This window comes from Cricetulus griseus, chromosome 9 (genome assembly GCF_003668045.3).
Source record: "Cricetulus griseus strain 17A/GY chromosome 9, alternate assembly CriGri-PICRH-1.0, whole genome shotgun sequence".
Classification (NCBI taxonomy): Eukaryota; Metazoa; Chordata; class Mammalia; order Rodentia; family Cricetidae; genus Cricetulus; species Cricetulus griseus.
In genome coordinates this window covers 13,281,124-13,303,606 of record NC_048602.1, presented here as the reverse complement: position 1 = coordinate 13,303,606, position 22,483 = coordinate 13,281,124, and the positions used below count along the sequence as shown (strand labels likewise).

General features: G+C 38.4%; 1 protein-coding gene across 1 annotated transcript in view; it reads right to left on the bottom strand.

Moving 5' to 3' along the window:
• Positions 1–21,492, bottom strand: part of LOC118239318 (zinc finger protein 239-like) — a 40,883-nt gene extending 19,391 nt beyond the window's left edge. The window contains exons 1-2 of the mRNA XM_035449119.1: positions 21,357–21,492; positions 20,610–20,705 (exon numbers count right to left, since the gene is read on the bottom strand). Of these exons, the coding sequence (XP_035305010.1) occupies positions 20,610–20,705; positions 21,357–21,492 (232 nt within the window). The remainder of the gene's footprint in view (positions 1–20,609; positions 20,706–21,356) is intronic.
• Positions 21,493–22,483: the final 991 nt, after the last annotated feature.

Here is a 22,483-nt window from a genome sequence, read left to right as displayed (position 1 = left end):
AGAAATAGAGGCGGTCATCAAAAATTCTCCAACAACAAAAAAAAGGAACAGATGTTTTCACTTCTATCAGAAATTCAAAGAAGAGCTCATACCAGTAGTCCTCAAACTATTCCACACAAAATAAGCAGAAGGGTCACCTCCAAACTGTTTTTACATGGCTACAATTACATTGGTACCTAAGCCACACAAAGACACAACTAAGAAAGAGAGCTACAGACCATGTTCCCTCATGAACTTTAAGTAAAACAAACTACTAAATAAAATAATGTGATATCTGTGGAGTCCCAAATATTTCTATTATGGAATATTTTGGGGCTCAGCCTCTTGATCCTGCAAACAGGAACACCCAACACGCAAAAGCTCTGGCCAACTATTGGATTGTTAATGCCAGTAAGTCTACAATTGTTTACCATGGCCTCAGGATAATATGCCTCCTATTTGTATCTCTGTGGGGATAAGCATCTGAATAGGCCTACACCTGAGCAGAGTGAGACTTATGTGAGTGACTAGGGAGGACAGAAGAGTTAGGGGTGAGCCACCAGAGCACAAAGGAGAATAGAGAGAGAAATGGTTCCTTCTTGGTATTGGCAGGATTGTTAACAAACAGCAGAAAAGATGGCTAAAAAGAAATGACTCTAGTTCTACAACATGGAACTGAGAGCTCTCTAAAGATGACAAGAGTCGTGTATTTGGGTTTTATCACTGTTGGGTTGCTAGGAGCTTCCAGGTCCACACACCCCCATTCAGGCCAAACCTCATGGGTCAAGGCTGAAACATGCTGGGTCACAATAAAATGGCGCCTGGTTGCACAGCCTGAGAACTGGGGTAGAACTCATGGAGACCAGGAAGAAATGGACAAGGCAGATGCTTGGACAATTTGAAAAGATAGTCCTCGTGGGCGAACCAGTTGGAGAAGAAGCACGAGCAGGAAAAAGAAGAAAGAGCGGCTAAATGTGGTGAGTAAACAGTGTTAAGTCAGGGATAAAACTGTATATAATTGTAGAAATAGGAAACAGATAATGAAGGGACCTGCCCCCCATTTCGGCAGCCATGACAGTAATACATGCTCACTATGACCTTGCCTTGGTCACCAGAGGTTTGGTGCCTGCCTCGTGCAAGGAACCAATCAGAAATTAGCTGGTGGAGCTATACTTTATGGCTCTAGGTGTGCTTTATGGACAAGTACACAGCAATTACTAGCAGAGAATAGCAACCACCCTGGGAGGGCCTATGGGTCATAGCAACCAATTGGCCAATCAACACAGGGCAAGCCCTCCAAACCTGGAGCACACCAATCATGAGCCTGTGCGTACCCCTAGACACTACCCTTATGCTGCCCTACAAGATGGCTAGGCAACCAGTTTGAGTTGTTTTTGCTAGCCATCCACCATGGCGGGTGGGTGAAAGACCCGAGCTAACATGGGGTTAGCTCGTTAAAAAACAATAAAGCCTCATGCAGTTTGCATAAAGCTCTCGAATCTGCCTGGTGATTGGGGTGACTGTGGTCATGGCCTGGGACCCCGGATACCTGAGTTTTTCTGGGGGTCTAACAATAGGAACATACCTAGACATAATAAAAGCAATACACAGCAAAACAACTGCCAATATCAAACTGAATGTAGAGAAAGTCAACGTGATTCCTCTAAAATCAGGAACAAGGAAAGGCAGACAACTATCTACATATCTATTCAAAATTGTACTTGAATTTCCAGCTACAGCAATAAGAAAACAAAGGGGGATCAAGAGGATACAAATTGGATAGGAAGAAGTCAAACCTTCACTATTTGCAGATGATATGATAGTTTATATACATATGTTTCCAAAAAAACTCTACCAAGGAACTCGTACAGTGGATAGCCACTTTCAGCAATTTTCCAGGATACAAGATTAACTAAAAAAATTACTAGCCCTACTATATGCAGAAAATAAATTTGCTTAGAAAGAAATTATCACCCTTTATAATTGCCAAAAATACCTTGGGGTAATGATTATCAAACAAGTAAAAGAGATGTATCCCAAGAACTTTGAGTCTTTACCGAAAGAAATTAAAGAAGATTCCAGAAAATTGAAAGACCTCCCATGTTCTTGGAGAGGTAGGAACAAAATAGTAAAAATGGCAATTTTTGTCAAAAGCAAACACCAGATTCAATGCAATCCCCATCAAAATACCATCACAATTCTTCACAGACCTTGAAATAATAATTCTCAAGTTTACATGGAAAAACAAAAGACCCACAATAGCTCAAAACAAACCTGTACAATAAACAAACTTCCAGAGGCATCACCATCCCAGACTTCCAGCTCTATTATAGAGCAGTAGTCCAGAAATCCACTTGGTACTGGCACAAAAATAGACAGGTTGACCAATGGAATCCAAATGAAAACCCTGATAATAACACACAAACCTGTCAAACACCTCATTTTTGACAAAGAAGCTAACTCTATACAATGGAAAAAAGAAAGCATCTTCAACAAATGTTTCTGGAATAACTGGCTGCTGCCATGTAGAAGACTGCAGATAGATACATATCTATCAGCATGCACAAAGCTTAAGTACAAATGGATCCAAGACCTCAACATAAATCCAGGCACACTGAACTTAATAGAAGAAAAAGTGGGACTTAAATCAAAGAATTGGTATAGGAGACTCCTTCCTGAACATAATCAGTAGTACAGAAACTGAGATTGACAATTAATAAATGGGACATCATGAAACTGAGAAGTTTTTTTAAGGCAAAGAAAACAGTAAACAAGACAAAATGGCAGCACACAGAATGGGGAAATTTATTCACAAATGGCTGATTTTCAAATATCTCAAAATCTAGACTCCAAACACCAAATAATCCAAGTAAATTGTGGGGTAGAGAACTAAATAGAAAATTCTCAATAGAGGAGTCTAAAATGTCTGAGAGACACTTTAGAAAGAGTTTAACATCCTTAACCCTCAGGGAAATGAAAATCAACACAACTCTCAGATACCATCTTACTCCTCTCTAAGTGGCTAAAATCTAAAACACCAGGGACAGTTTATGCTGGAGAGGATATAGAGAAAGGGGAACATTCCCCCATTGATGTTATGAGTTTCAACCGGTACATCAACTTGGAAATCAGTATGGAGGTTCCTGGGGAAAATTAGAATCAGTCTACCACAAGATCCTCTAATTCCTCTCTTAGGTATATACCCAAAAGATACACATTAATACAACAAAGACATCTGTTCAACTCTGTTCATAGCAGCATTATCTTTAATAGCCAGAACCAGGAAGCAACCTAGATGTCACTCAATTGAAGAATGGATAGAGAAAATGACCTACAGTTACACAATGGAGTACTACTCAGCAAGAAATAAAAAAAAAACAATGAAATCTTGAAATTCACAGGCAAATGGATGGCATTAGAAGAAACCATCATTACATTAGTGATGTAACCCAGTCACAAAAATACAAACATGATATCTCCTCACTCATATATGGATTTTATACCTGGAACAGGGAATGGTCACCCTGCAATCCACACTGCCAGAGGTTGGGAAACAGGGAGTACACTAATAGAGTCATGCATGCTATGGTGGAGAAGAGGAAGGGCTCAGGATCTCCTGAGTAGACTTGGACCATAGGGGGAGGGGAGAAGTAGGTGGAAGAAAGAGAGTAGAAGAAGAGGAGGGAAGAGAAGGAAGTATGGGACCAGGAAGTTTGAGTTGGAGGAAGAATAAAGAAGACCAGGATGGGAGATATTGTAATAGAGGGAGCCATTATAGATTTGAAGAGAGACATGGACTAGGGAGATCTCCAGAGATCTACAAGGATGATACCAACAGTCAATCTAATCAACAGAGAAGAGGATACCTTAAATGCCTTTCTCCAATAATCAGTTTGATTCTTACCTTATATACCATCCTAGACAGTTCATCAAGGGCTAATGTAAGCAGAGGCAGACACCCAAAGCTAACCACTGAACTGAACTCCTGGAATGGAGTGAAGAGCAAAGGGGTCAAGACAGAGCAGATGAAACTCAAAGAAACAGCTGGCCTGAACAAGGGGTGCTCATAGACCCAGGACTAATGGCTGGGAGCCAACATGTGAATGACCCAGAACCCCTGTACATGGGTGTCAGTGAGGAGGCCTCTGCAATCTAAGGGGCCACTAGTAGTTGATCAGTATTTATCCCTGGCATACAGATGTATTTTGGGAGCCCATTCCATTTGGATGGATGCTCTCTCAGCCAGGACACATGAGGGAGGTCCTAGTCCATGCCCTTGATAATATGTTAGACTTTGGGGATCCCCATGGTAGGCCTCACCTTCCCTGGGGAGTTGAACTGGTATGAGGTGGGTGGTAGGTGGGTTGCAGGGGAAGAGGGGAGAGGGAACTGGGTTTGAAATGTTAAGCAGGGTTGTTTCTAATTTAAATTAAAAAATCACAGGTAGATTTTTCTATAGTTATTATTAATATATGTTAATAAGTTGTTATTTAAATAATGTGAATAATAAACAGAAAACAACAAAATAATCATGCACAACAAATGCCTATCCATTCCATAAAGCTTTGTGGACATGAGGAGAGAAGGTTTTAAAATCTCCACAATCATAACGATAATTATATAGGACTTCCATATCTTCAGATACCTAAGAACATATTGAATTGGTGAAAGACATACACTGTATAAAATTCATATTTTCAATGTATAGTGAAATTTAGAATTTCAAAATAAAATATGAGAACTCAGAGTTCAAATGTTAAATTCACAAACTATTTTAAATGTAAATTTAACTAAAATGTAGGTATACCAATTCAAGCTTATCACAGTCACTTTCATTCCAAATGTTTCAATATTCCCTCATCAATGATTGGCATTTGATAATTTTTATTGTTACATATATATTTGTGTGTGTGTGTGTTTGTGTGTGTGTTTAAACGTATATATATATATATATATATATATATATATATATGTGTGTGTGTGTGTGTGTGTGTGTGTGTGTGTGTGTGTGTAAATGTATTCATACACACATATGTGTGTGTGTGCAAAACAAATACATAACTAGAGAATTTTAGTCCACCTTTATTGCTAATGACTATATCATTTGAGATCGCATCATATTACATTAAGCAAGCAATAATGTACATAACCTATGTCACAGCAAAATTTTCTTGCTCATACCATTCATTAGGTGTCCAAAGTACTTTGATTGGGGATTTGACAGACAAGGGACACTATCAATTTTGAAACAGAAATTCAGGAGCATTATTCACTTATGACAGAAGGATGGTCAGTACAAAAAATGAAGGATTGAGAGGAAAATAACAGCAAGGATTCATGATTATTCCTCAAGAATATAGGTTATTTTGTATTTTCAAGCAATATTAAATCATATAAGTATGTGACACATTAAAGAACCTATGACATTTATGATGACAATAATAAAGCACACACACACACACACACACACACACACACACACACACACACACACCCCCCCCCGACACAAACCCACAAAGCAGAATAGAATCTAGAAGTAACCTTAGGAGCAGTCATAAAAATCATTTATAATTTCTTGATCCTAGTAGATAATGATTTTCATGTATTCTTGTCATGGAAAGTTTCCATTTTGTCATATAATTGTAAGTGTATTGGTGTTCTTCTAAGAAGGGTGGTAGGATTTTGCACTGAATCCATCAAGGTGCCATTTCTTGAGAAGTTTTTTTTTATGTACAAGTTAAGGACATGTAATATGTTATATTATCTGAGTCATTTTGACTTAATTTTTGTTAGATTATACACTAATAATTTTATCACTTGTTTTTGGTGTTTCACATAATGGTTTTAAATGTGTGGACGTAAAACATTATCCTAATTGACTTACCCTAGAAAGACCAACAGTGCATGTTTTCTCAATTTCATGGATTCCAGCATTTAAGATTTTGCTAACTATGTTTTCTATAGACTGTCTAAATTTAGGTACCTAGATTTCGGCCAAAGGTCATGTAGCATATGTGGGATTTTTCCACAGAAAGGATAATTAAAATTATTAATGCTAAAAGAAAGAGAAATTAAAAATTTATTAAATCAGTGTATGGAGGCTACAGTATGGTAGAAGAGGAAATAGAAAGAGGAATAATTAAGACTACAGGCCTTTTCTTTTATAAGTGGAAAAATAAATTTGTATAATTATTGACTATATCTGGGTGGTTATATGTTATTAGATTGTAGTTTTCAGAATATGATTTCCTCTGTCTGTGTTGGGGAATAAACTGGAGTTATACACTATGTTACCTCTCTGAACCGCGTAACAAATGTGTTGAAGAAATATAAGGAATTGTATTTTGGTTAAAGCTTGTTAAAACATTTATATATGTAAAATCAATTTCACTGCCATTTTTAATAGATGGTATAGAGATGGGGGATATCCCTCTGTATGCTGTGATTGTATATTTCCCTTTGCTTTTTCTTGGCTACTTTTATTTTCCAACAATTTTATTTTACCTACCAATTACTGTTTCCAATCCCTTAACTCCTACTACTCTCCCACCATCTTCCCAAACTACCCCCATCCTCTCCTCAGAGAGTCTGAGGACTCACATGGGCATCATCAGTATGCCACATAAATTACGGCATGACCAAAGCCTTTCCCTCTGTATCTCTGATATATAATATATCCCTTGATAGGTAATGGTCTCATAGCAAGTTTGTGCACTAGGAATACATACTGGTTTCACTTCCAGCAACCCCATAAACTGCTCATGCCACCACCCAACTGTCAAACACATTTAGTTGGGCTATTTCATTCTTGTACAGGTTGCCCAGGTGTCAAGTCTGGACTCAGTGATGTCCGACATGCTCAGTTCATCTGTTTCATTGTGATTCCTTAACATTATCTTAACTCCTTTGTTCACATTATCACAACTCCCTCCTTATAACTGGAATACAGGTGTTTGGCACAGTGACTAGCTGTGGAACTCTGCATCTGGTTATCTCAGTTAATGTGTGAAGGCTCCAAGATATTAATCAAGGTAGTCATAAGTGTAGTTTAAGGAGAAGGTCAGTAAATGTACACATTCCATTATTGCTTAGATTCTTCATAGCTGTTTTCCTTTTGGGATTTTCCTTGTGGGACTTTCCCTAATGCGATGCTTGTTAAAGTGTTAATGGCTCCCTCTATTAATGTGAAACTTTTCTTGATCTCCCTTTCTGTCCTTCCCTCACCTTGATTTTCAGGCCCCTCATGTGCGCCTCCCTCTTCCCTTTCTCTCCTCCCCATCCTCTTGCTAGCCTTCTCCCTCCCACTCCAGTTAGGTCGGGATATCTTGTATATTTCCTCTTCTGGTAGGGTCCATTTATTTGTCATATTTGTTGATGAATATAGCTTTTATTGAACAATGGAAAGGCAGAATTAGCTGGGCAGGAATTCTAAACAAAGAGGCAGAGAGAAGGAAAACTTTGTCAAGAGAGACCATGTATCCACCAGGGAGGCAAGACATCAGGGTATCACCTACATAAGCCAAAGCCAAAGATTAATAGAAACGGGTTGACACAGGGAAACATCCATTACCACATCTGCCACCATTGGTGCCTTTGCCCCACCCATACCAGGAGAAGTAAGTGCATTTTCCCCCACTGTAGTCCTCTAAATTTTAAGCCCATTTCCCTGGAGTACATTTACTATCCAGTCCAGCGCACAGTAACCCCAGAGACTTGGGGAATGCCTCCCAACACACCAAACAATCCACCAATACATCTGTTGCCATCGGATTCTTTGCCCCCCCATAGAGAGGTATGTATCTTGGTGCCCCCAAATCCCAACCTTCACCACGGACTGGAGATCCTTTGCCTCTAAATTCTAGTTTTACGGGACATATCTCATACCCATCCCTCCCACTTAAACCCCAGTTACATGAATAGAGCATTTCCACATGAAAAACATCCAGCATTGGATCTGCCACCAGCATAACTTGGCCTGACCCCCACTAGGAGTAAAAGAGGAAGCCCCTAACCAACAACCCCATCTACAGCAAATGGAGGAAGAGAGCCCCCCTGAACCATGGTTTCCATGTGCAACAACTGAAGAAAGAGATGTGTAAATGACAGGATAAAAAACTCATGCAACAAAAGGATGACACCATAAGACTCTAGTGGTTCTAGAACAGCCAGATCTAAACATCCCATGAAGCAGAGGAAAATGACTTTAAAAATAACTTATGAAGAGGATACAGTCCGTTAAGGCGGGAAATGAGGAACTCCATTAAAGAAATTGAGGAAAAGACAAAAAAATGCAAGTTATCAACAAACCCCTTAAAGGAAGAAAGGGAAGACAAAAAAAAAAAAGAAAAAATTCAAAGAGTTCAAGACAAAATAGGAAATCGGGTAATAAAGAATACATAATCGTAGGGAATGTTGGAAATGGAAAATCTGGAAAAATTGTCAGGTACTATAGATGCAAGAATAACCAACAAAATTATAGAGATGGAAGAGAGAATCTCAGGTGTGGAGGATACCTTAGAGGAAATAGATTCATTGAGCAAACAAAATGTTAACTCCAACAAATTGCTAACACAAAATATATAGAAAAATCTGGGACATTGAGAAAAGGCCAAACCTACAAATAATACTTACATAAGTACATGAAGATGCCCACGTCCAAAGAACAGAAAACATATTCAACCCAAAGTAGGAAATGCCTAGGATATGACAAAGCTTACAGAATAATGGAAATTGAACAGTGTTCATTTGCATCACACTCAGTCAAGGAAGAAATAAAGAAAGGAATTTACAGCTTCTTAGAACACAATGAAAATAAATACACAACATGCACAAACTTATGGGATAGACTGATAGTAGTGCTAAGAGGAAAGTTCAAAGCACTAAGTGCATACATAAAGCAAAAGGAGGCCTACCACATTAGTGATTTAATAGCATACCTGAAAGCTCTGAAACAAAAAGAATCAAACTAACTCAGGAGGAGTGGACACTATCAAATGAAATTGAGGGATAAAATCAATAAATAGAAACAAATAAATGATACAATGAATCATTGAAACAAAGAGTTGGTTCTTTGGGAAAATCAACAGGCTGAACAAACCTTTATCCAAACTAAGCAAAAGGCAGAGAAAGAACATGAAAATTAACAAATATGAAATGAAAAGTGGATCATCATAAAACACGCTGAGGAAATCAAGACAATAATCAACTGATACTTTGAAAACGTGGACTCCACAAAATTGGAAAATTTAAAGGAAATGGACAATTTTCTGGATAAATATGATTTACCAAAAATAAATCAAGAACTAGTAACCAATTTAATCCCTAATGGCTATGTAGGATCAACATAGTAAAAATTGCAATCCAAACAAAGCAAGCTATAAATTCAATGCAATTCCCATCAAAATCCAGTAACTATCCTTCACAGATTTTGAAAGAATAATATTCAAATTTATATGGAAAAACAAAGCAAAACAGGATGGCCAAAACAATCCTTTACAATAAATGAACTTCTTTAGGCATCACCATCTTTGATTTCAAGCTCTATTATAGAGCTTTAGTGATTAAAATAGCTTGGTATTGGCACAAAAAACAGACAGGTATAACTATGGAATCTAATTGAACACACTAATATTACTCCATATATGTACAGACACCTGAGTTTTGAAGTAAAGGCTAAAATTATACAGTATATAAAATATTTACCAAATGATGCCAACATAACTGAATGCTAACCTGTAGAAGATTGCAGACAGGTCCATTTCTATCACCATGAACAAAACTTAAGTAGAAATGGATCAAAGACCTCTATTTAAATCCATCTACACTGAACCTCTTAGGAGACAAAATGGCAGGACCCTGGAACGAATTGGTACAGGAGACCACTGTCTGAAAATATTGCCAGTAGCACACACACTGAGATCAACAATTAATTAATGGGACCTCTTCAAACTGAGTAACTACTGTAAGGCAAAGACACAGTCAGTCAACAAGAAAAACCGGCATGCCACAGAACTGGGAAAGATCTTCACCAACCCCATATCTGACAAATTGTTGACTTCCAAAATAAACAAAGAACCCAAGAAACTGTATAATCCATTTAAGAATTAGAGTGCAGAACTAAGTAAAGAAGTCTCAATAGAAGGATAGAAAATGGCCAAAAGTCACTTAAGCAATGGATCAGCACTCTTAGTCATCAGTTAAATGCAAATCAAAACAACTCTGAGATACTATCTTGCACCTATCAAATGGCTAATACCAAAATATGTTAAATAAAGCTTATACTGGAGAGTATGTGTGGTAAGGGGAACATTCCTCCATTGCTAGTGGAGTGTAACCTTGTACTGCCTCTTTGGAAATCTGTATGGCAGTCAATCAGATAACTGGAAATTGATGTCCCTCAAAACCCTGCAATACCACTCTTGGGCATATAGCCAAAGATTCACACTCATGCCACAAGGATGTTTATTCATCTATGTTCATACTAGCATTTTCTGTAATAGCCAGAACAATGCATACACTCATCAATTGAAGAATGAATAAGGAAATTGTGATACATATACACAATGGGATACTACTCAGTGGTTAATAAAAATGACATCTTGATATTCACAGGAAAATGGATGAAAACAGAAAAAAAATCCTGCCTCAGGTAACTTAGGAAAAGGAATATATCCATGGTATTCCCTCTCTCATTTGTGGATATTGGACATAAAAGAAAGCATAACCAGCTTACAATCCACAAGTCCAACAAACTAGGAACAGGGAGTACCATAAGAGAGACAAACATGGACCCCAGAGAAGGCAAAATGGTCAATATCTGAGTAAATTGGGAGCATGGGAGTATGGGTTTGGGAGACAGGAGAAGAGGAGAGGCAACGGGGAAGGAGGAGTAGAATCTGAGTGATTAGGAAGGTCAAGTTGGGGGAAGGATAAAGAAGGAGAATAATGAAAGGGATACCTTGATAGAGGGAGCCACTATGGTGTTAAAGATAAACTAGCTTAGGGAAATTCCCAGGACTCCACAAGGATGACCTCAACTAATATTGTAGAGACTATCATAAATATCCTTCCCCTAAAATGAGGTTGATGATTTCCTTAATTGCCATCACAGAGCCTTCATTCAGTAGGAGATGAAAGCAGAGATTCAAAGCTAAGCACAGAGCTGAACTGCTGGAGTATATTGTGAAGATGGAAGAATGATTAGCAAAGAGGTGAAGATTATGTTGGCAAATACACAGAAACAGCTGACCTTAACATGTGGAAGGTCACAGACTGCAGAATGACAGCTGTGGAATCTGAAGGAATAAGACATAACTAGGCACATTAAAGAAGGTGTCAATTGGTGGCATGGATCTGTCAATGGGCCACGGGTAGTGAATCCAGTCTTTATCCCTAGTGCATGAACTGGCTTTTTGGAGCCCATTACCTATGGAGGGATACCATTCTCATTTTAGACATAGGTAGTCTTGGTTCTATCCCAAATAATGTGAAAGATTTGATGATTCCCCATGGGAGGCATCATCATCTCTGAGGAGTAGATGGAGGCGGGTTGGCAAGGAAGTGGTAGGGGTGAGTGGGAGCATTGGAGGGTGAAGCAAATATGATTGGTATGCAAAAGAAATTTATGTTTGAGATAAATAAAGAGAAAATAGAAATTTGTTAATTTATTGGGTAGAATTAGCCAATAAGAAGCCTAAGATCTTTTCCAAACAATTATAAATAGAGACTAATCCTCAGAGTGGTTATTTCATAACTGATTGTGTGGACACAGAATGCAAAGAGAAAGAAAACTAGTAGGACTATTACACAGACAGAGAGGGAAATACAGTTGGTTCTGATGGTATGCAGGAATAGCTCAGACTTTACAGTCCAGGCTCAAAACCAAAATTACAATTGGACCAGATATTTGACAAGAATTTCAACATAAAGCATAAAAAAACAGCTTCTTAGTAGACACAATTTTTCACAAAGGTTCTCTTGTTGGTTGTGATAAGATGCATGGCTCCTTTAAAAATGGCTTCTTCAGGAATTTTGCAGGATCTCCTGAGAATATGGGGAGGATAAGGGAAGGGGAGAGGGAGCTGGTAGAAAGAGAGTGGAGAAGAAGAGGGGACAGGAGGACATGGTGTAGCAGGAAGGATGACTCAGAGGAAGAATAGAGGAGATTAAATAAGAGATATCATAATAGAGGGAGCCATTATAGGTTTAAAGAGAAATCAGGCACTAAGGAGATTTCCAAATATCTATAAAGATGACACCAACAGGCAATCTGAACATCAGAGGAGTGGCTACCTTAAACGTCCTTCTCTAGTAATGATATTGATGACTACCTTATATGCCATCCTAGAGCCTTCATCCAGTGGTTGATGGAAGCAGAGGCAGACAGCCACAGCTTAACACTGAACTGAACTTCTAGAACCAAGTAGCAGAGTTGGAGGAGTGATGAGCAATGGGGTAAATACTGGGCAGGTGAAAACTGACCTGAACATGTGGGAGCTCAGAGAATCCAGACTGATGGCTGAGTGGCTAGCAATGGACTGATCCAGACCTCCTGAGTATGGGTGACAGTGAGGTGGCCTGGGCAATCTATGGGCCCTCAAGTAGTAGACCAGTATTTATGCCTGGCACTCAAGTGGAATTTGGGAGCCCATTCCCCATGAAGGGATGCTCTCTCAGTTTGTACACATGGGTGAGGGAGTAGGCCCTGCCTGGGATGATATGACAGACTTTGAAGATCCAGCATTGAGGGCCTCACCCTCCCAGTGGTGCTGAGGCAGGATATCATCAGGGCTTGGTAGGGTTGTTGGGGGACAGGGGAGGAGGTGATGGAGAAGGCAGACAGCGGCAATAGATGCTATGTAGCTACTAGGGAGTAAGGACACCGGGGCATTACCTATCTAAACAACAGCTAGGAATACTAGAGATGCATTAATTTATAAGAACCCTAGCAAATAAGAAGCCTGTTTCCTTGGCCAATAAATTATGGATAGAAATTAAGCCTCAAAGTGACTATTTCATAAGTGACAGTATGTATATGGATGTTGGAGAGAAAACTATCTAGAAGGACCAAGACAAGATGGAGAAACAACAGCCTGTATAGTGTTCACAATTCCAAACTTGAAATCATGTGCAGACAAAAAAAATCCCTGATAAAAGTAATTTGTCACATTATTTTCTGCTGTAAAATTCCAAACTTACAGATTATTTACCATCAAGAACCCAAGAATGATGTCAGAATACTGAAATGATTGAATGGGAAAATATCAAACTTATATTCAACTGGATACTTCAAAACAAATGAAATGCATTCATAGTGCTTTAAAGTATTATATATGTTTCAATAACATTGATACCCTAGTCACAGAAAGACACAACTAAGAAAGATAACTACAGACCAAAATTGCCCACGAACATTGATGGAAAATTTTTCAATAAAATAGTGGCAAATCAAGCCGGGCAGTGGTGGCACACTCCTTTAATCCCAGCATTCGGGATGCAGAATCAGACGGATCTCTGTGAGTTCGAGACCAACCTGGTCTACAAGAGCTAGTTCCAGGACAGCCTCCAAAGCCACAGAGAAACCCTGTCTCGAAAAACCAATAAAAAAATACTGGCAAATTGAATGCAAGAACAAATCTGAGAAATCATCCAACACGATCAAGTAGGCTTCATCCCAGGGATGCAAGGATGGTTCAATATACAAAAATCTATCAATGTAATCCACCATATAAACAGACTGAGGGAAAAAAATCACATGATCATCTCACTAGATGCCAGGAGAAGCATTTGACAAAATCCAAAACCCTTCATTAAAAAGGTCTTAGAGAAATCAGGGATAACAGGAATATACCTCAACATAATAACAGCAATATACAGCAAGCTGACAGCCAACATCAAATTAAATGGAGAGAAATTCAATGCAATCCCTCGAAAATCAAGAACAAAACCAGCTGTTCACTGTCTCCATACTTCCTCAATATTGTCGTTGAAGTTCTATCTAGAACAGTAAGACAACAAAAGGAGATCAAGGGAATATAAACTGGAAAGGAAGAAGTCAAACTCTCACTATTTGCAGATGATATGATAGTCTACATAAGTGACCTAAAAACCTCCACCAGGGAACACCTACAGTTAAAAAACACTTTCAGCAATGTGGTAGGATACAAGATTAACTCAAAAAATCTGTAGCCCTACAATATACAGATGACATATTGATAGAGAAATAAATCAGAGAAACATCATCCTTTACAATTGCCACAAACAACATAAAATACGTTGGGGTAATACTAACCAAAATGTGAAAGACCTGTACCATAAGAATTTTGAGTCTCTAAAGAAAGAAATTAAAGAAGATAGCAGAAAATGGAAAGCTCTCTCGTGCTCTTGGATAGGCAGGATCAACATAGTATTAATGGCAATCTTGCCTAAAGCAATCTACAGATCCAATGCAATCCCCATCAAAATCACAAAACAATTTTTCACTGACCTTGAAAGAACAATTCTCAAGTTTATATGGAGAAACAAAAGACCCAGGATAGCCAAAACAACCCTGTACAATAGAGGAACTTCTGGAGGCATCACCATCCCTGACTTCAAGTTCTATTACAGAGCTATAGTCCTGAAAACAGCATGGTATTGGCACAAAAATTGACAGGTAGACCAATGGAATAGAGTTGAAAACCCTGGTATTAACCCACACACCTACAAACACCTGATTTTTGACAAACAATCCAAATATATACAATGGAAAAAAGAGAACATCTTCAACAAATGGTGCTTTCATAACTGGATATAAACATGCAGAAGACTACAGATAGACCCAAGCCTTTCACCCTGCATAAAACTTAAGTCAAAATGGATCAAAGACCTCAACATAAACCCAACCACACTGAACCTATTACAAGATAAATTGGGAAATACCCTTGGATTAATTGGTACAGGAGACTGATTCCTGAACATAACCCTATGACACAGACACTGAGATAAACAATAAATACATAGGACCTTCTGAAACTGAGAAGCTTCTGTAAAGCAAAGGAAACAGTCATCAAGACAAAACAGCAGCCCACAGACAGGGAAAGGATATTCACCAACCCCACATCTGACATAGGGCTGATTTATTAAATATAAAAAGAATTCAAGAAGCTAGTCTCCAAAACACCAAACAATCCAGTTAAAAATTGGAGTACAGAACTAAATAGACAATTCTCAATGGGGGAATTTAAAATGTCTGAAAGACACATAAGTAAGTGTTCAACATCCTTAGTCATCAGGGAAGGGCAAATCAAAATAAATCTGAGATACCATCTTACTCCTGTCAGAATGTGTAAAATCAAAAACACCAATGACAGTTTATGCTGGAGGGGATGTGGAAAAATGGGAACACTTCTCCACTGCTGGTGGGAGTGCCAACTTGTACAGCCACTTTGGAAATTAGTTTGGCAATTCCTCAAGAAATTGGGAATCGAGATCTCAAAGCCAAAGCCTGTGGGTCTTGGTCCCTTGCTCTCAGGTGGCACTGCGGTTCTCGTACACATTCACACAGCCCCCAGGCTCCGGTTGGCAAGGGGCGCATCGAGGAGGTAGATGAGCGTCCATCTGCCCACAGACCGCAGATGAACTATGGGATCACAACCGGGTCAGGAAGTAACCATCTCAAACCAGCTCAGCCACTAACTAGCTCCATAACGGGTCCAGCCAAATAGTGTATTCCTCATCAAGGAAACTTCTCTTCGAAACAGATGGAGCTCATTACCAGAAACCACAACCCATCAAAATGCAGTGAAGTGAACCCCAGTCCCAATGGATACATCTACACCACAACTCCTGCACGCCAGGCTCAAGGATGATTGATGAAGATGGGGTGAAAAGATTATAAGAGCCAGAGGAACAGGGAACTTACTGTAAGACTGAGTTTCCTAGGAATATCAGAAACTACACTGTGACTGCTTAAACCTGTTGCTGAACAAGAACAATAACAAGACACATGCTAACATGAATGAGAGAAAACCTCAACTCTACTCAGAGAACTACAGGCATCTAAGGAAAGCTGATATTTGGAGCCATAATCTTCTGGGATGAGCCACCAATTGGTTATCCTGTACCAAATGGTCAGATCTGGAAATGTACATACAGGTAGCATTATACAGAATGATCAGGTAATACTTAAATATTTAGGAATAGAGATATAGATTCATACATACAAATATGTAGGTAACATGTACACATATATGTAGGTAACAACAATTAATTAGAAAAGAGGCCACGAATTGAAAGAGACCAAGGAAGTGTATTTTGGAGGTTTTGGAGGGAGGAAAGGAAAGGGGGAAATGATGTAATTATAATCTCAAAGAAATAGGAGAAATAATAATAAAACTGACTTTTTATACTTGTTCTTAGTGGGTAAATATGAAGGATTATAGTAAAAGAAGAAAGAATAAAAGAATAGTGGTGATCATATTTCCAATATAAAATATCCCCTTTGGGTTTATGAGTTAAGTACTCGTTGGCAGGCAGCCTTTCAAGGGCTTTTCCAGCTGGAAATTCACTGGCAGTGAAGAGGTTAGGACAACCCCTTGAGGTTCAACCTGGTCCCTGTTTCTGGTTGTTCTTTCTCTGCCTACTGGTGGGTGTCCTATGATGTAGATAGACACACACTCACACTCTCTGAAGGGAGCTACTCTACCAGCCTCCCTACCATGACGAACGACAGCCCTCTGAAAGTGTGAGACAAAACATGTCCTTCTTAACTTCCATTACTTTGGTTGGAATTTTTGGTCACAGTATCAGGGGCCATGCCTCTGTTACAAATCGATGGTAGCTATATTCTGAGAAATGTATCATTGGGTGATTTCATCACATGTGGACATCACAGAGTGTATCATCATATATGTGGCTCAACATTGACAAAATATCATTATATGACACATGTTGCATGTGAACATTGCTACTCATAGATTCAATATACCTAACTAATATTAAAAATTGCATTACCATAGTGCAGGATCTATACATTAATTGCTTGAAGAATAGTTTATTAAAATTGACAGAATGCTGGACAAGTCTCAATATATCTCCAAGGATGTAAATATAACAGATACAATATATTCTTTGACCACAATAGAAATAGTTAGCAAAGCCATAACTAAAAAACTTTAAATGCTTGAAAATAATCAGTGAATATCATATCTATATGACTAAAGGCAAAAATAATCATATGGAAATTTAAGAATATTTTGAACCAAAGAAAATTGAAAATATTATATATACATAGAAACTGTGGCATGTAGTTAGAATAGTGTTGAGGTAGAAACTTGTGCTTTTATTTATTATTATTATTCTCTCATATATTACAACACTACTTAAGTTTCTCCTCCCTCCCATCCCCCCACTCTCCCCTCCATCTCCCCTCAGAAAAGTTCAGTCCTCCCAGAGACAGCAAACAAACACAGAATGATATGCTGCATAAGACCTGGCACATACCATCACATCAAGGCTGTATGAGGCAACCCATTAGGAGGAAAAGTGTCCCAACAGTAGGCAAAAGAGTCAGTGACTACCCCTGGTCCCACTTTTAGGACTCTCACAAGAACACCAATCTACTCAGCCATAACGTATATACAGGGGACCTAGGTCAGACCCCTACAGACTCCTTGATCTATGTGACTCCCCCATGAGTCCTGGTCTATTGATTCTGTGGACTATGTTCTTTCAGTGTCCCTGACCCCTCTGGTTTCTTTGATCCTTCCTACCCTTCCTCCACAGGACTCCCCAAGCTCTGCCTAATTTGGGCTGTGGGACTCTCCATCTGCTCCTACAGTTGCTGGATGAAGTCTCTCTGGTCTCTTTGATGAGGATTCTGCCAGGCTCTGCACCCAGAACACTCTGCAGACCAGACAAACTGCAGGTTGAAGATTTGGTGGCTGGGTTGGTGTCCCAATCCCTCCACTTGAGGGCCTGCCTGGTCACAGAAGATGGCTGGCTCAGGATCCTCTGTGTCCCTCAATACTAGAAGTCTTTGCTAGGGTTACTCTCGTAGATTCCATGGACTTTCACTTACATTAGGTTTCCATCTTGCCCCCAATTCCAGTCGTTTCTCCCAGTATTTTCTCCCTCTCCACCCCCCAGTTGATCCCGTCTGTTCTCAACCCCACCCACCCCCCAGTTACCTATGAAATCTATTCTATTTCCCCTTCCCAGGAGATCTTTCCATCCCCCCTTAAGTCCTTCTTGTTACTGAGCCTCTCTGGATCTGTGGGCTATAGCATGGTTATCTTTTACTTTACATCAAATATCCACTTAAAAGTGAGTACATATCATGTTTGTCTTTCTTGGTCTGGGTTGCCTCACCCAGGATGATTTTTTCAAGTTCCAGCCATTTGCCTGAAAATTTCATAATATCATTGTTTTTCACAGCTGAGTGGTTTTCCATTGTGTAAATGTACCACATTTTTTAAACCCATTTTTCAGTTGAGGGACATGTAGTTTGTTTCCAGTTTCTGGCTACTATGAATAAAGCTTCTATGAACATAAAAAAAAAGAAATTGGGAATCAGTCTACCACAACATCTAGTAATTACACACCTAGGCATATACCCAAAAGAAGCACATTCATACAGCAAGCACATCTGTTCAAAGTTGTTCATAGCAGCACTATTTGTAATAGCCAGAAACTGGAAGCAGCCTAGATGCCCCTCAACTGAAGAATGGATAGAGAAAATGTGGTACATTTATACAATGGAGTACTACTCAACAGAAAAAAAAAAAAAAAAAAAAAAAACAATGGAATCTTGAAATTTGCAGGTAAATGGATGGAATTGGAAGAAACCATTCTGAGCAAGGTAACCCAGTCACAAAAAGACAAAAATGATATGTACTCGCTCATATGTGGATTTTAGAGATAGAGTAAAGGATTACCAGCCTGCAGTCCACATAGCCAGCAAAACTATTAGACAAGGAGTACCCTAAAAGAGACTAACTTTGTCCCCTGGAGAAGGGGAAAGAGTCACCATCCCCTGACAAATTGAGAACATGGGAAGAGGTTGAGGGAGCTGTGAGAAGGGAAGAAAAGGAAGGATGCAGAGGTCATGATGGATCAGAAATTGAGTCAGGTGAAGATTAGAAGAAAGGATATGTTATAGGTAGGGTTTTAGTTGGGGTGTGGTAGGGGAGGAAGGGAGGGAGAAGGGAAATGGATTGTCATATAATTCATTCTTGCTTGTAATTCAAATAAAAAATAGTCCAAAAATAAAGTATTATATATGCTACACAGGGAGAGCATAGTCATCAATTTTCCATGATATGTACCATGTGACCACATATTTTGACTGGCCTAGAAGATATGCACAAAAGTGGCAGGGATGTGTTGGTAAAGACTAATGAGTATTTGACTATTACTGCCAACTCCATTGTTGGAACCCATATCTGAAACTGCTTTAGAGACAAGAAACTGATATGAAATTGGCATGGGCACTACATAAAAACTATTATTATTCCACTTAATGAACGTGGCATTAAACTAATAGTATATTGTTGATCCCATAGATTGGTGCTTCACTCATCCTTTACTAGAGAAGCTTAACATGGAGATTTTGGAAATTAAGCCCTATATAGGTTTCTTTTCATCTTAGCGCTCCCATCAGGATGGAGGCACCTATGAATAAATAGAATAATTGCATTCAGAGAGAACTTATAGGATAGAAAGATTAGATGACACTATTGAAGCAGAATTTTGAAATAGTAAATAACCAATCAACATATGATTATCAAGTCTGTGACAGCCAGGCCAAAACCCACACAAGCTCAAGACAACCAAAATCTTAGCTTGTATATTGAAAGTAGATCAAAAGTCATATTTTTGACAAGAAAATAAGTGTGATCCCTAATTTCCAGGAGTATGAAAATTGGATTTTCAGTTGCTTAACCCCAGGGTATATAAATAAAATTCAAAGTTTTTGTTTCAAAACAATTAGTCAGCCCAAATCTTCCTGTATTTTTATGTATTTTTGATTGTTTTTGATAGAGAAATAAAATGTGTTGGGGAATCATGACATTGGGTTAGGGTAGTAAAAGGGTGGTACACAAAGAGGTAAATGAAAGAAAAATAACCTGATGCAGATATATTTTTAAAATGTTCCAAAATATAGAAAAAATAGTAAAAGTAATCCATATAATGCTGGGATTTGGGGGTGCACTCATTTATTCCCAGCACTCTGGAGGCAGAGGCAGGCAGAACTCTGTGAGTTCGAGGCAAGGCTTGTCTCTAGAGTGAGTGCCAGGATAGGCTCCAAACCTTCACAGAGAAACACTTTCTTGAAAAAGACAAAAATTTAATACATTTACCACTGACATGCATTAGAAAAGTTCAGTCATATATTGGAACATGAAATAAAACCACACATACAGTGTCACCACACATAATTGCTATTAGCATACTAAATTTTATCCAGTTACTATTCTGATGAAATTCAGGTAAACCATGTAATGTCATCTGTGTGCTGGATTCTAGTACACAATTCTAAAAGAAAGACTTGGGCATTATTTGTAGTAAGCAACAGGTCTAATCCCACTCCAGTTGTTGTTCATTCCTTGTTTGGTAATCCACACATGAACGATTGTTTCCTTTCAACTTACCTGGTTCCATTCCTTCTGCTTCCTCTATAGTCACCATCCAAGGTTCTTTGTTTTGTTCAAGACAGGTGACTAGCTCCGGTTTTGATTTAGAAAGGCCTATGAATTAGAAGAAACATGAGATAATTTCTTTATATAATGCGGAAAAATGTTGGGTTGTAACACAAGCTTGGACTCAGTGAACATAAATGAACATAAGGAGAGAATCATAAGTGCAGTCTTATTAGTAAATACTTGACAGGAATTGTGAACATTTTGTGGGATAGGGATTTTGAAACAGGTTTTTCTGTGGCTTTGGAGGCACTGCTGAACTAGCTTTTGTAGACCAGGCTTGTCTTGACCTCATAGAGTTCTGCTGGCCTCTGCCTCACAAGTTCTGGTATTAAACGAGTGAGCTACCACCACCTGGCCAGTGTTGTAAACTTTTAAGAAATTAATTATAAGTTTTTAAACCTTCAAGTTCCCTTTCACTACAAAATAACAAATATAAAACTTTTGAATTCAAACTACATTCACACATTATTGCTACTGAATGAAAAAAATAACATCATATGTTAATGAGTTGAAAGTTAGGCTAAATTAAAAGATTATTTAAAACAACAAAAGAAAAGTTGCAGTAAACATATGTTCACCAATATCTAGGGATGATTAGGAGATGATATTCATTAATAGAAAATAATTCAAAGTACTAATACAAGTTGTTACACATTCCTAGGGCTAAGTAGCAATCAGAAATTAATTTATTCTCACCTACAGAAACCAAGTTGCTGTAATTCTCCAACATGACAGCTCTGTACAAATCCCTCTGAGATGTATTCAGGAATTCCCATTCCTCCTTGGAGAAATTGATTGCCACATTCCTCCTTGGAGAAATTGATTGCCACATCCTTGAAAGTCAACAGACCCTGAAAGGAAAATTGTTTCCCCTTGTGAAGATGGTTTGAGATGGTATTTGCACCAAAGGAAATATTATTTAACTGTAGAACTTGCTGTGTTATCAGTAATCAATCTGTAATTTTCAAATGTTATATGTTTAGAGGGAGGATGTTGTGACTTTTTAAGAGAGATCAAAGTGACCAACATCTAAAATATTCATGAAATTTATGCCTTTTATCAATGATACATACTATCTGAAACTGTCCTCAGTTGGAATTGAGTATCAAAATTCATCTCTAATATCAGAAGTGTTATAAATCATTCAAGGTGTGCATTGATGTAGCTAAGTTATATTAGAAATTGAGAATCAGGGAAGAGTGAAAAGCAGGATAGTGCATAAAAATGAGTGATAATAATGAGTTTCCACTGAAAATAAAATAAATCATTAGAACAGATTTCAGACAATGTGGAGCTCCAGTGAGTGTTGAGCTCTGCAAAGGAAGTATTTCTTGGTGGACTGTCAACATTTCACATCATTGTGCATACATTTACCTGAGAACAAGCCATCTGTCAATCGCCTCTTTATGGATCCTTTCATGATGTTTATCTTAAAGTTTTACCTTCCTAATACTATTCTGTGTGTAAGTCGAAAAATCTTCATTCCATGCTACCACACTCAGAGACTGGAACACAGCTAAAATGCCCTCAGTTCCTGACTAGTTCCACAACAGAGCTGCAAAAAACCATGAATTTTTCAGAGTGACCAACACTTAGTTTTTCCTTTTCTGTGTTTGAAGGATCTGGTTTTCCAGCAGATGGTCATTATCTCTACCACCTGGGTTTGTGACTTCAGAGCACTGATTGATACTTTGCACAGGCATTTTAAATTGTGTCTGATCATTAATTAAAACAAAACTGAAATCTGTAGTTAAAATAGTGGACAGAACTTTAAGGGTACTGCTGCTGAAAGTATTTCTCATACTGGATAAATTAATATACTT